At 43.4% G+C, this 15340-nt stretch overlaps 2 protein-coding genes across 2 annotated transcripts; both read right to left on the bottom strand.

The window, feature by feature from the left end:
* Positions 1–1630: 1630 nt before the first annotated feature.
* On the bottom strand, positions 1631–2407 carry LOC101982837 (proline-rich protein 23A3-like). The gene has a single exon (XM_005366697.1). The coding sequence runs from the start codon at positions 2405–2407 to the stop codon at positions 1631–1633; it is 777 nt and encodes a 258-aa protein (XP_005366754.1).
* A 7808-nt stretch (positions 2408–10215) lies between these two features.
* LOC101982545 (proline-rich protein 23A3-like) lies at positions 10216–10992 on the bottom strand. Its single transcript, XM_005366696.1, has one exon. The coding sequence runs from the start codon at positions 10990–10992 to the stop codon at positions 10216–10218; it is 777 nt and encodes a 258-aa protein (XP_005366753.1).
* Positions 10993–15340: the final 4348 nt, after the last annotated feature.

Genomic DNA, 15340 nt, shown 5'->3' with positions numbered 1-15340 from the left:
ATAATTCCAAACTGCTGTGGCATCGTTTGTGACTTACGTCTACAAATACCAGCATAAAAATATACAAATAAGTCAGACTTTGGGTATATGCCTCTTATCTCATCAACTAGAGAGGCAGAGGCAGGTAGATCTCTGTGGTTTTAGGCTAGGCTGTTCTCCCTTGATGGTGAGTTTCAGGACAGTTACATATATAGGGAGACCCGGTCTTAAAAAACCCAACCCTACCAATCAGCGAATCAAACACTCTCTAACCTCCCAAAGCAAAAAAATTCCCAGAGTATAATAACAATCAAAAGGAAATCCTATGGAGTAGCAGGGGAGCACAGAGGGCCTTCCTTAGTTGTTGTGTGTTCTGTCAACATGTACTGATGGCAAAGACACCATGGAACACCATGCTCAAAACAAAAACTTCTTAAATGTTACCACGTGACACCGTAAGGCAATTCTTCCATCATTTCTCCTTCTAACCATCTCTGTTCATGTATCTGAAAGAGGACCTAAGGTTTACAATCTCCTGAGCCCCAACCCCGGTCTCATGTGTTCTCTAACTGTGTTTTTGTGTGTTTGCCAAAGACTCAGGGCTCAACATCGCTCATACATGAAGCTACTCTAGTATGTATACTCAAGATTTTAAAAACCAATTTTATTAAATTATTAAATCCAACATTTTGACAAAGTCTTAGTACTTAACCAAAACCAAAACAAAAGAATCTCACTTTTTTATGATCAGAAACATTATAAAGTAACATCTTCAGCAGGACAAAGAATATCTAAGAACTATTTACAGGAAAGCTAGTATTCTATTATAAAATTTAAGTAATTGCATTCTATATAATAGGAAAGTCCCTAGCAAATACACTTCAATTGAACTTAACTATTTCATAGTAAGTGTTAAGGAAAAAAATGTTTTAGGTATGTCAAAGGTCACTAATTTCTCAGTAGAGATATTGTTTTTATCAAACACCAAAATTAGGTACATATGATTACTAAAGAAATTAATAAATTTTGTTGGATATCAAAAAAACATAGGACATATCCATACTCAAGTTACAATGAAAATCATAAATTTGAGAACATCTAATTATTCTAAGAATATACTCTTATAACAAATTATTGTAACATTAGAATTATGACACCCAGAAAACTATATTAAAACTACACAAGATGAGATCAAAAAAAGACTTATTTCTTGTTGAAAGAAAAGGTAAAACCAACTCCTCCTAAAGCAAAATCAAAATAAACCCCAAAATAACCCCCCACGACAATCAAAAGCCCCATTTATTTAAAAAAATAACATGAGCTGGGTAGTGGTGTACACATGCCTTTAATCCTAGCACAAATGGCAGAGGTAGGCAGATCAGGACTGCATTGCTGGAGCTGCCCGAGGGTGACTTCTGTATAGAAAATGTCTAAGCAAGCAGTCAATTCAAAGAGCAAATGCAGGCGAGTGTCAACCAGCACGAGATCTGGTGGCAAAGATCTTCCTTCCAGACATTCTAGCCAACCATCAATGCAATATTCTGCCCAATTCAGAAACAAGAGCGCCCTTCTAAGTGTAGGCTGTGCTCTCACGATGCTGTTGGGGCGCCAGTCTCTCATTTGAGGGGCATCAGGATTGGTGCAGGGCAGTTCATTCACAGAACAGTCTCTTCCTGGCCTTGCATGGGGACCTCGGAGAGGATGGAGGGCTCTGCTCTTGGGGACTTCCAGGAGGAGATGGAGGCAGAGGCTGCAGGGGTGAGCTGGGAAAGGGACCCAGCAGGTAACTGTCCTGGTCCCAGAGAGACCTTGGAGAATATGGCTCTGCATCAGGGGAAGGCCCTGAAGGATATGGTTCTGGGATGTGGCCCTGAGGCCAAGGACTGGACATCCTGTTGGTGGAGGAAAAGTGCTCACTTGCCTGACCAGCTGGAGGATCCATCCAGGGTGACAGGGAGCTGGAGTCCTCAGCCTCATCATAGGATTCCTCTTGGTAGGAACTTTCTAGAATGAACTGACAGGAGGATCCTGGCTGGAGAACTAGCAGGTGGTCCACTGGCATTTCCAGGCCAGCGCCCCCCTGCGGGCTGGCGGAGAAGAACCCAGGCTGTCCAAGATGGTCTGAAGCCTGGAGGCCCTCGGGCACCAGGATGATGGTGTTTTCAGGGAGCTCCACTTCCAGGACCGAGGTGGCATCCGGCTCCAGCAGCAGTTCGACGCCATCCAGCTGCAGCTGCACGGCACAGTCAGTGACCAGGAACACCATAGAGGTAGATGCTTCGCTGGCGGACCCTGTGGGCTCTTCCAGGCTGAGTGGCTCCTGGGGCTCGTGGAGGCGGAGGCGCTTGGCAGGTCTGGGTTCTTGTGGCTGTGGTGTCCAGCAGGGCCCGGGGTCGGTGTCAGAGCTGCTAGGCTGCATGATCGGCATGTGGACGGCTCTGTTGGGCTGTGGAGACCCGGGGTGCAGGTCAGGCAGTGGCGCTGGTGCTGGCGGAGCAACTGCAGTCACAGGCCCTGGAGTCCTGAGCTTTATTCACGTCCCACCGGATACACCCAGGAAGTCAGTTAAATCCCCAGTGTTGGACCGGAAAGTCAAGTCGTGAAAAGTCACGCTAGGCTCCGCCCCTCGAGCCTCCAATTCAGAGGCTCTGCCCAGAAGTGTGGGCAGGGCTTTCCAGTAGCCTAAGCTGTACTCAAGAAATGCTTTAGTAATAGAGCAACCAGAATATCTTTCGTGTCTTTTATTTTTTTATTTTTTTGGTTTTTCGAGACAGGTTTTCTCTTTGTTACAGCCGTAGCTAATCTTAAACTATCTCAGTAGACCAGGCTGGCCTAAGACTCACCAAAAAACTGCCTGCCTCTGCCTCCCGAGAGCTGAGCTTAAAGGCATGTACCAACACTGCTTGGTTTTATTTTTAATGTTTTTTGGTTTTTCGAGAATGGTTTTTTTTGCAGCTTTTGAGCCCATCCTGGAGCTAGCTCTTATGGACCATGCTGGCCTCGAACTCACAGAGAACAGCCTACCTCTGCTTATGGATTGCTAGGATTAAAGAGGTCTGCCACCAGCGCGCGGCCTTTATGCCACAGAGCAGGAAGTATTTTCTGTGGCAATGTAGGTCATACTCTAAATAATAGCTACCTCCACTTGCACATCCATGTTTACGGCAGATCTATTCCTAATAGCCAGGAAATGGAATCAGCTGAGTTGTCTTTACTTTCCTTGGCTGTGTTGAAATGCCCTGAAGAAAGAACTGCAGGGAGAAAGAGCTGATTTCGGCTCTAGAGTTCCAGGCTACGTTATATCCCCGTGAGACTGGTGAGGCCACTGGTGCTGGAAGCTGCTGCTCACACTGCATCCAGTCAGAGAGAAGAGAGCAGGGACGCTGGTGCTCAGAGCACTTTCTCCTTCCCTGTGGATTAGGATTCCAGCCTAGGAAATGGTGCCACCTACAGTGGGCACCTCTTTCCATCTCAGTGAATGTGATCAAGGTAGTCTCCCAGGACATGCTCAGAACTGCATTTTCCAGGGATTGCTAGCCCTCATCAACTTGACAGTGGAGACACCATTACCCGGTCTACTAAGTGGTGGATGGAGGTGAAAATGTGGTTTCTGTATAAGGTGGGATTTTATTCAGCCATAAAGAAAACTGAAGTTACAAAATGTGAAGAAAATTCAGAAAACTGACAAAATATACATATTAAGTGAGATAACCTAGGCTTATAAGCAGGAGCCCAGTTTTTCTTATCATATGGAGATCTTAGCTTTGAATTTTTATATGTTTATTTAAATGGAAGTAAGGTGTATAGAGGTCAGAGAACAAGAAAGGACCCACGGGAGGAGACATAAAGGACTTTAGAAGAGAGCTGGGAGGGTCACAGAACACATGGGACATGAAAATGGAAGGGGGTCGCTGAGGGTGCTTGAGGGCATTTAAACCAACATGGGGGGGCAGAGAGATGAGTGAGAGGAGGTAATGGGAGAGGGTCAACTGCAACTGTGATTGAAAATATCACAAGGAAACCTGTTACTTTGTACATAATTAAAATATCAAAAACCCAACTGTGATTTGACAGAATTGCAGCATCTTTTGAAACTTTTGTGTCTCTTCTTAAGACCTGTCTACCAAGTCTCAGTCTCTGAACACAGTTGGAGACCATTTTCCCAGTTCATGAGGACCTGATCATAAGGGGACCTTTGAATCTTTTATGCCTTGTTCAAGGACCTGGGAAAAGCTGATGGAATACCAATTAACACTCTAGGGATATAACCATCCTCCTAGGGTAAAGGAAAAGGACATTGAATATTCTGGTTTTGAAATTTATTGAGGAAGACATTAATTTTTTGAGATAGTGTCTCCCTCTATGGTCCAGGCTGTCCGAGATTTACAATTGTTCCCCTCTCCCCTAAGCTGCCTGAATGCTGGGATTACAAGTGTCAGCTACTATGTCCATTCTGGTATACACTTAGTTATACAAGTCCACATGCAAAGTGGGATTTTCTCTTTTAACATCTTGTGAGTGCATCACAGAGCTAGAAGAACATTTTCAGTCAAGGGACCAAGGTTTACAGAAAAAAACTGTGATACTATAAAATGCCTGAATTATTTGAACTATCGTGTATCTGTGCAGTCCTTTACTACAGCAAAGGTGCTAGACAAAGCTACCAATATTTAATGTAGAAATAATAGCACACATATCATTTTAGACAGGGTCTCATCTGTGTAGTTCTCATTATTCTGGAATGTGCTAAGTAGAGTAGGTTTGCATTGGACTCAGAGATCTGCCTGCCTCTGTCTCCCAAGTGCTGGGATTACAGATATGATTCAATTACCCTTTCTACCTGTATTGATCCTACCAAATAATTTGGGATACTTATGCCTGAAAAAATGTAGTCGTTAAGCTAATAGATACAAAACAACAATGCTTAAAAATTTTTTATGGAAAAAGGACATAACATTCAAGAGGCAGAAAATTTAGGTAAATTTTGACTAAAATTGTGAAAAAAGTTATATAATATAAATACATATATAAATACACACACAAGTACATATAATGTGCATTGCTTTAACTGTATTGATCTTTCTATACCACATGAATGCCTAGTGCCCAAGGAGGCCAGAAGAAAGCTTTGGATCCCTTGGAATTGCAGTTAGAGATAGTGAGATGTTATGTGGGTGCTGTGAATTGGACCTGGGTCCTCTGGAAGAGCAGCCAGTGCTCTCAATCCCTAAGCCATCTCTCCAGTCCTAGAGCAAGTTGAGTTTAAAGAACATTTAGTTAGACGTTCTGAAATGAACAAGGCACCAGTAAAGGGAATACTGTCTTCTAAGAAAAACAAGCAGAATTTTGAAAAGGATGAGGCTAACTGTAAGAGAGAAACACATTACAATTAAGGCTATGGAAATATAGACAGAGACATGGGGGGACATGTCATGGAGCAGGACACCATTTCCCTCTTGCAGAGATTGGAGAGAGGATCAGAGGCCTAAAAGAGCAATTTCTATTCCTCTCTTTTGTATAGAGACTCGGGATTCATACTCCTGAGCTACATCCCCAGCCCAGTGAGACATTTCATATATTGAGACTTGAAGCAGTAAACTACCCAAAGGTGTAGTTTACTGAGTCCCAAATGACAGATTTCTTTTTCTTTAATTTATTTATTAATTATACATACAGTATCTACCTGCATGTATCCCCTGCAGGCCAGAAGAGGACACCAGATCTTATTACAAATGGTTGTGAACCACCATGTGTTTGCTGGAAATTGAACTCAAGATATCTGAAAGAATAGTCAGTGCTCTTAACCTTGGAGCCATCTCTCAGGCCCGAAATGACAGATTTCTATGACTAACCACATCCATGTGAAACTAAAGTGAGCAGATTAATTACACAGCAGTACAGAGACTTTTTTCAAGTTGATAAAATTCACATTTTATTTGTATAATTTTAAACTTTTTATATATTTTACATACCACCCACAGTTTACCTTCCTTTCTCACCTCCCTGTGCCTACCCCACCCATTTCTCAGAAAGAATAATTCCTCCAGTGAGGGAATCATCAAGGTCTCCCTTATCAGGTTGAGGCAGGAATGAACTCCTCCCCACTGCTTCAAGGCTGAGAAAGGCACCCACCATAGAGAATGGGTTCTAAAAAGTCAGCTGATGTACCAGGGACAGATCCTGGTTCCACTGCTAGGAACCCCACAAACAGACCAATATATACAAATGAAACCCACAGACTGGTGGTGGTGGCGCACACCTTTAATCCCAGCACTTGGGATGCAGAGGCAGGCGGATCTCTGGGAGTTGAGACCATCATGGTCTACAAGAGCTAGTTCCAGGACAGGCTCCAAAGCCACAGAAAAACCCTGTCTTGAAAAACCAAAAACAAACCAAACAAAAAACAAATGTGACCCACATGCAGAGAACCTAGGTGAGTCCTATGCAGACACCGTAGTTGTCATTCTAGAGTCCATGAGCTCCCAGAGGCTCAGGTCATCTGTCTCTGTGGGTTTGCCCATCATGATCTTGACTCTGCTTGCCTATATCATCATCCTCTTCTTTCTGTCCGGCCCAAGCTGTGCTGTAGATCTTTGCATCTGCTTCCATCGGTTACTGGATGAAAGCTCTATGGTGGCAATTAGGGTAGTTACCAATCTGATTACAGAAGAAGGCCAGTGCAGGCACTATCTCCACTGTTGCTAGGAATATTAACTGGTGTCATCTTTGTGGGTTCCTGGAGGTTTTTGTGGCACAGGTTTCTCCCTAACCCCATAATGGCCTTTTCTATCAGGATATGTCTTTCATTGCTCTACCTCTCTGTCGTTCCCATAAACTGACCATCCCCATCCCTTATGTTCCCATCTTCCATTACCTCCTGTTTACGCCCTTCCCCTGTTTACCCAGGAGACTTCTTACATACATCAAAGAACAGCAGGGAAGAACAGTAACTTGATGTAATAAGAGAAAATAGATGTGATTTTAGAATCCCAAACCCAGCGAAAATAGCACAAGTTAGTAGGTGTCAATGAAACATTTCCAGACATAAGCTAAGACTTACCACATAGGCCATGGAAGAAAGAATTCCTGAGGCTGTTCTGTAGGCTGCTCAGAGGTGCTGGCTCACGCCAATCATCTTAGCCCTTGTGAAGCTGTAGCAGAAGAATTTCAAGTCTGAGGCAAGCCTGGGCTACACAAGGAAACCCTAGGTATATAAAACTGAACATTGTAGCCTAGAAAGAAGACAAACGAGGGGCCAGTGGGATGGATCAATGGGTAAAGGTGATCGTGGCCAGACCTGACATCCTGAGTTCAAGTGGTGGGACCCACAGGATAGATGAAGGGAACAGAGTCCTGTTAGTCTCTGACATCCACATGGTGCCAGGGCACTAGTGTTCACACACAAGCTAAGCAAATACATAAATGTGTTTTTTTAAAAAAAAAATAAAAAGAATTAAGGAGGATATAAAGAAGGTGTGAGGTGCAAGAATAGAAAAATAATAAAGAAACTGGCAACAAACTCAAATATCCAATATCTAATTATTGATGTTCCCAAAGTAGCTTTATCTTGATATCTGCTTTGTCAGTATTGATTTATTTCATTATAAAATATGGATCAGTGTTAAAATGGCTCAGTGTTTAAGGACACTGGTTGCTCTTATAGAGGACCCTCGTTTTATTCCCAGTACCCAGATGGCAGCTCAAACTGTAACTCTGATATGCCTTTTTTAGCCTATACAAGCATTCATGTTATGCACACAGACAAACACATGTGTATATATTATATATGTATGTATGTATATATATATCCACACACATACACAATAACTCTACACAATATATTACCTTGTATACACATACATACAAAATTAATATATATGTATATGTGTATATATGTCATTTTCTCTATGGGCATTTTAATATTAGTTAAGAGTGGTTTCAACAAAAACAACAAGCCAGGCAGTGGTGGCGCATTCCTTTAATCCCAATACGCGGGAGGCAGAGGTGGGCCAGGCTGTTCTACAAAACAAGTTCCAGGATAGCCAGCGCTAATCAATGAAACCCTGTCTCAAAATTAAAAGAAAATTGGGCATAACATTTAATCTCAAACCTTTAATCTCAGCACTCGGGAGGCAGTTGGATCTCTGAGTTTGAGGCCAGCCTGGTCTTCAGATTGAGTTCCAGGGCAGCCAGAAAGTCTGTCAAAAAAAGAGAGAAAGAGAGAAAGAAAGAAAGAAAGAAAGAAAGGAAGGAAGGAAGGAAGGAAGGAAGGAAGGAAGGAAGAAAGAAAGAAAGAAAGAAAGAAAGAAAGAAAGAAAGAAAGGAAGGAAGGAAGGAAGGAAGGAAGGTAGATGTAGATTCCTGTGGGTTTGAGCCTGGGCTGATCTCCCTACAAGGTGAGTTTTAGGACAGTTACGACTATATAGGGAGATCATTTCTCTACTCAACCCTACCAGTCAGCCATTCAAACACTCTCCACCCTCCCAAAGCAAAAAAAAATCCCAGAGTATAATGAGAGTCAGAGGAAATCCTGTGGACTAGCAGGGGTGCAGAGGGCCTTCCTTAGTTGTCGTGTGTTCTGTCAACATGGACTGATGGCAAAGATACCATGGAACACCATGCTCAAAACAAAAACTTCTTAAATGTTACCATGTGACACCGTAAGGCAACTCGTCAATCATTTCTGCTTCTAACCATCTCTGCTCAAGTATCAGAAAGAGGACCTAAGTTTTACAATATCCTTAGTCCCAACCCTGGCCTCATTTGTCCTCTAACCGTGTTTTTGTGTGTTTGCCAAAGACTCAAGACTCCACATAGCTCATACATGAAGAAACTCTAATACACAAGTTTTTAAAATACAATTTTATTAAATTATTAAATCCAACATTTTGACAAAGCCTTAGTACTTAACGAAAACCAAAACAAAAAATATAAATTTTTTTATGATCAGAAACATTATAAAGTAACATCTCCAGCAGGACAAAGACTATCTAACAACTATTTATAGAAAAGCTAATATTCTATTATAAAATTTAAGTAATTGCATTCTATATGATAGGAATGTCCTTAACAAATACACTTCAAGTGAATTTAACGATTTCGTAGGAATTATTAAGGATAAATAAGATGTATTAGATCTGTCAAAGGTCCCCATTTTCTCAGTAGAGATACTGTTTTTATCAAACATCCAAAAGAAGGTACATAAAATTACTATATAAAAATAAATTTGTTGGAAATCAAATCAACATAAGACATATCTGCATACTAGTAACAAGGAATAACATAAATTTGGGATTTTCTACTTGTTCTAAGAATATAGTCTTATAATTAATTATTGTAACATTAGAATTATGACCTCCAAAACAGGAGAACTATATTAAAAAAACAGAAAATGATACTCAACTACTTATTTCTTATTGAAAAACTAAAGCCAAATCAAAAAGCAAAAATCCAAAATAAACCCACAGCGCAAACAACAGCCCCACCAAATTAACTACTTATTAAAAAAAATAACATGAGCTGTGTGGTGGTGGCACACGCCTTTAATCCTAGCACTGAGGAGGCAGAGGCAGGTGGATCTCTGTGAGTTTGAGGCCAGACTGGTCTACAAGTGATAGTTCTAGGACAGCCTCCAAAAGCTACAGAGAAAAACGTAAACAAAGAAAAAACAAAAACAAAAAAAGAGCACAATCATTACTTCCCTTGCTAAGTTTGTTTCATACAGAACAGCATCTGTGAGATGAAACCATTTGCTAGATTTTCCCAAATGAGGAAGAACCTCGGTAAGGAAAGGGCTCATGGAAAAAAAGCTGGCAGAGTAGGAGGGGTAGTGGTAAAGTCATAAATGATTTTCACTATCAATGACTAATTAATTCAAGAAATTAAGTTGGAGAAAGGCGAATGATAGGGTGAAGTATGAGGGAAAGTGCTGCAAGTTGGGGGCAAAACCAGGACTGCAGTGATGAGACAGCCCAAGGGTGACTTCTGTATAGAAAAAGTCTAAGTAAGCAGTCAAGTCAAAGAGCAAATGCAGGCGAGTGTCAACCAGCACGTGATCTGGAGGCGAAGATCTTCCTTCCAGACATTCTAGCCAACCATCAATGCAATATTCTGCATTCTGCCCAATTCAGAAACAAGAGTGTCCTTCTAACCTTGTAGGCTGTGCAAAAGGCACTCACAATGGCGTTGGGAAGCCAGTCTCTCATTTAAGGGGTATCAGGATTGGTGCAGGGCAGTTCATTCACAGAACAGTCTCTTCCTGGCCTTGCATGGGGACCTCGGAGAAGATGGAGGGCGCTGCTCCTGGGGACTTGGAGGAGGAGATGGAGGCAGAGGCTGCAGGGGTGAGCTGGGGAAGGGTCCCAGCAGGTAACTGTTCTGGTCCCAGAGAGACCTTGGAGAATATGGCTCTGCATCAGGGGAAGGCCCAGAAGGATATGGTTCTGGGATGTGGCCCTGAGACCAAGGACTGGACATCCTATTGGTGGAGGAAAAGTGCTCACTTGCCTGACCAGCTGGAGGATCCATCCAGGGTGACAGGGAGTCAGAGTCCTCATCCTCATCATAGGATTCCTCTTGGTAGGAACTTTCTAGAATGAACTGACAGGAGGATCCCGGCTGGAGGACTAACAGGTAATCCTCTGGCATTTCCAGGCCAGCGCCCCCCTGCGGGCTGGCGGAGAAGAACCCAGGCTGTCCAAGATGGTCTGAAGCCTGGAGGCCCTCGGGCACCAGGATGATGGTGTGTTCAGGTAGCGACACTTCCAGGACCGAGTTGGGATCTAGCTCCAGCAGCAGTTCGACGCCATCCAGCTGCAGCTGCACGGCACAGCCGGCGGCCAGGAACACCATGGAGGTTGATGCATCGCTGGCGGACCGTGTGGGCTCTTCCAGGCTGAGTGGCTCCTGGGGCTCGTGGAGGCGGCGGCGCTTAGCAGGGCTGGGTCCTTGTGGCAGCGGTGTCCAGCAGGGTTCGGGGTCGGCGCTGGGGCTACGGGGTCGTACTCCCAGCATGTTGGTGACGATGTTGGGCTTGCGGAGGAGTGGAATGCACTGCAAAGAAGCGCAACTGGGCGGCTGCTGTTCTGGCTGTGGAGCGCTGTGCTTTCCTCACGTCCCACCGGATATACCCCAGGCGTCAATTCTATTTCAAGGGATGCGCGGGAAAACAGGTCGAATAGGGAAATGTCATGATAGGCTCCGCCCCTTCCTGGCTCCGCCCAGCACTGTCGATCTGACCAATGGCTATGGCTGTAGTTTGTAGGTCAGTGTGTGGTGTTCCGTTCTTAGCACTCCATAAGCAGCCATTTAGTTTGTAGGCCCTTGCCCACGCTTTGGATTGTGGGCCTTGTATGCTATAGCCAGATTATAGCAGTAATCCATCACTGCTCAAGTCTCGCGAGTGGAATGTTATGTAAGGACGCCCCGGTGTAAGCCTGGATTTCAGCCTTCAAAATAGAAGTCCCCTATTCTACTCTTGACCTATAGTGTCGGGAGTTTTGTGTGCATCGTTCAGCTTCTGTCCAGTTTTTAAAGGACCATCAATCATCCTCCACGGATGGTGAAAGAGAACATAAATTAACATGTTTTGTGATTAAAGTTGCTTTCTTTATTATGTGAGCCAGTCTTGTAAGCATTACGCTGTCAGTTAAAATACAAGCTTACTTAATTGGATTTAAATCCCAAGTCTGACGAATAATGTATATCTGGTTTTTTTGTCCAGTATATAAACTGTTGTAAAGCAATGACAATTGTGTTAAAAACTTTTCTAGGATTCGGGATCAAGCTGCACGAGGTCTGGCATTTCAAGCCTTGCGGAAGTTGATATTGCTCCAGTGCTCTGATCTAAGCTGCCGCTTTAAGTCTAGGCGTGTTTGGATTGTCGAGGTGGCGGAATGATACCGGTAAAATAGACATCACTGATTTTAAGAATGCGTAGTGTATGTATTTAAATGCCAATTTATGACAAGAAAAATAGTTCTACTTATGCCTATCTTTTAGCTATGTGAGTCCTCAGGCGGAGGTAATTATTCTAATAGAACATTCCTGTTCATTTATTAAGGGCTATATAAAATTTATCCTGCTTGAATCTCCTCTCTCTCTCTCTCTCTCTCTCTCTCTCTCTCTCTCTCTCTGTATGTATGTATGTATGTATATGTATTTAAACTTAAGTTCAGTGACTTGAACTGAAGTTCCTCCTGCTTCCTCCTCAGAGATGGAATGATTTCCGTTTTCCACCTATGTAAGGCCCTTTCAGAGGAACATTTAAACCTGTGGATGTCCGTGATGCTACTGGAATCCTCTTGCGCGTCTCTTTGATATTAGTGCTAAGAGGGGATTTTAAAAGTCTGGCCTGGGTGCTGAGCCAGTCAGGGCATGCTGGCTTTCAGTCTGGATATTCGCTTCCTGCTGGATTTCTGGTGTATCTGCCCGTGAGGCTGAAAATTTTCCCAAGGAATAGCGGGCTGGGACAAGACAATGCTGGGAGGCCAGTTCTGGCTCCTGGAGGATTTGAAAGGCTCTGGTAGGAACCCACAGATCCAGAGGTGCCTTCCCTGGGGTAAGTTGGAATGTTTCTGGAAGCTGCAGTCTGGCTCATAGGTGGCCTAGGCTGAGCGCCAGGCCACGGGCAGGGATGGGGTGAGGCTTGGGTTTGGGTCCTGGAGAGGTCTGTCTGTGACCCTTGATGGGTCAAAAATTCCAAGCGGCAGAGTGTTCCTGAATAGGGTGCTACTGAAGACATGCCACTAAGTGTTATGGTGTAAGGAGAGATGGATTAGCACAGAGTCACGCAGCATACAGGCCTAGTCTCAGGGCTGAGATGGTGGCACCTATGTCTGTTGTTTGCTTGGTCTCACGACCTTAACTTGGTGAAAAATCTGGGATGTGATCTTCTGACTGGGATAGAAATGAGTTAGCATGGATCTTGGTTTCCCTTCCTCTACCAGTTCTAACTGGGTGATACTGGGCATTTCACCGCTTCTGGGACTCTATTTCCTCTCATGTTAACATGGACAGCACCATCCTGCTGTATAGAGTGGTTGTAGGGTGGTTTGCAATGTTTCTGGAGTGTGGCGAATGCTTATGAGGAATTTGGGATTTACTGAAAGATTTTTAACTGGCCTTTCTCACTTGCTCTTGCCAGCCTTGTTCCTCTAAGCAAGTTCTTAGAGAACAGTAGTAAGAAGTACTACTCCCTAAAGGGATGTTTGAGCCATTAGGAAGCAGGCTTCTAGGTGTTTTCGTAGCGGAGTATCTACATGGTGGTGCTTGGTTTTCAATCAGATGTTCTTCATCCTACCTGCTTTTGTCCTCCTCTTTAAAGTGCCTAAAGACGTTGGTCATAGTGCCAAGGCCCTTAATTCCCTCACTTGGGAGGCAGAGGCAGGAGGATCTCTGAGTTCAAGGCCAACCAGGGCTATATAGTGAGAGCCCAGGTTCAAAAAGAAATGCCCAAGGTTGTAGGGTGAATTGATTAGACATGTTCATTAGTGTTACTCAGTATGATTCAGCAAATTACTACATCATGCTTAAAGTTCTGGGTGGACTAAGTTGGCAAAAATGACAGGTAATTAGGTATACATAGAAGGGCCCAGGTGAGGGAATGAAGCCCAGGGGACTTGGATCCAGGAAACTGGCTACAAGGAGGACATGAATAAACGGGATTCAAGAGTTTCCTGAGCCTTAGGTGTGAAGTAACTAAAGCCAGTGAGGACTTGGGACTTCGCTGGTGTTCTTGACATCGATCATTTCTTTATTCCTAATTTTAGTTTTATATTTGAGATAATCTCATGTAGCCAGGCTGTCCTCGAACTCTTGTGTAGCAGAATCTGTCCCCAACTCCTGTTGTTTCCTCCACCTCCCAAGTGCTTGGATTATACACACATGCCACCACATCCAGCAGCTTTGACCATATATTCACCCACTTTCATTCAGAATTAAATGGCTTGAAAATTACTATTTATTTTTATTCACATGGGCAATAATAATAGCATTTCAAAAACAAGCCAAACTGTAAGGTGGTAGCCCCTGGTTAGCTCTAGCTAACTCTTGCCTCAGAGCTGCGGCAGTGAGCACCTTTTCTGGGTGTTTATGGCGGTTTCCTCTCTGGAATGGTGAAGTTTCTTGAGCATTTTTCTGGCCTGTTGGAGCTCACCATTATTTTGTATCGATGCCCTCAAAGTACAGGCTCTCTCCCATTTCATTTCGGAGGCCTTTTCAGCATGCAGTGTTGACATGTAGATTTCAATTGTTTTGTATAAGAAAAGGCAACTTCAGCTGAACAGTGGTGGTACATGATTTTAATTACAGCACTCGGGAGGCAGAGAAAGACAGATCTCTGTGAGTTTGAGGCCACCCTGGTCTGCAGAGTGAGTTCTAGGACTGGCTCCATAGCTACTGGGAAACCCTATCTATAAACAAACAAACAAAAACAAAAAAACAAAAAATAAATAAAAAGAAAAAGCAACTTCACAAAACGCTTATTTATTAACTTCTTTTCCTCTAACAGAATGCTGAGGGTAGCTCAGTTCTCTGCTGGCCTAACAGTAATCCTGGTAACTGTGATATATTACAGTAGGCCATCTTTCTTTCCCAACAACACCTCTCAAGGGTGAGTGCTCTTGTATTGCTGATGCTGTTTAAGGGTTAGCTATGATGATGGCCTAGGTGATCACGAGATCCTCAATCCTAATCTATTTTAAGGATGCCAAACTGGCATTCAAATAGTGATTTGGCCTTAAAGCCTAAGGATGAAAAGAAATAGCAGATTTACCAAGTCCTTAGGGTGAAGTCAAGCTTCAGAGTTTTGCTGTTACCATCAAACCCTGATGGTTTCTGCTTGTGTCATCAACTGTCTTACAAAGACTCTTTGGTGTCTAGTTGTTTTCTGGGTTGTGCAATTGTGTGCTTTGCAACGTTGATAGTTTCCCTCCTGGTCAAGCTCTTTACCTGCACTTGCTTGCCGTTGTCTAATTCTGTTGACAGGTACCTTCAGTGCAACAAATACAATAAGGGGAAACGGTGTCTTTTTTTAATTTTTATTCTAGTCTTTGGTGAGAGTGCTATCCATCTTTGCCAGGTAAGCATGCTAGACCCATTGCTCAGAAATTAACAGTAAAAGAGACGTGTTTTTCTGCCTTTTTTAGTGAAATATTTTCAAATCTACAGAAACTTTGCAAAAACGAACCACTATGTATTTTTTATCATCATCATCGTTTTTTCAAGTTTTGGTATTGATACTATATTTGCTATGTAAGAATCATCTGGAGGGCCGGGCGGTGGTGGCGCATGCCTTTAATCCCAGCACTTGGGAGGCAGAGGCAGGCGGATCTCTGTGAGTTCGAGACCAGCCTGGTCTACA

The sequence above is a fragment of the Microtus ochrogaster genome, unplaced genomic scaffold (assembly GCF_000317375.1).
Source record: "Microtus ochrogaster isolate Prairie Vole_2 unplaced genomic scaffold, MicOch1.0 UNK12, whole genome shotgun sequence".
Lineage (NCBI taxonomy): Eukaryota > Metazoa > Chordata > Mammalia > Rodentia > Cricetidae > Microtus > Microtus ochrogaster.
This window is presented reverse-complemented; position numbering and strand designations above follow the sequence as displayed.

What these genes read in the sequence shown, in the direction of transcription:
- LOC101982837 (XM_005366697.1), bottom strand. Translation starts at nt 2,407, where the DNA reads ATGCCGATCATGCAGCCTAGCAGCTCTGACACCGACCCCGGGCCCTGC.
- LOC101982545 (XM_005366696.1), bottom strand. Translation starts at nt 10,992, where the DNA reads ATGCTGGGAGTACGACCCCGTAGCCCCAGCGCCGACCCCGAACCCTGC.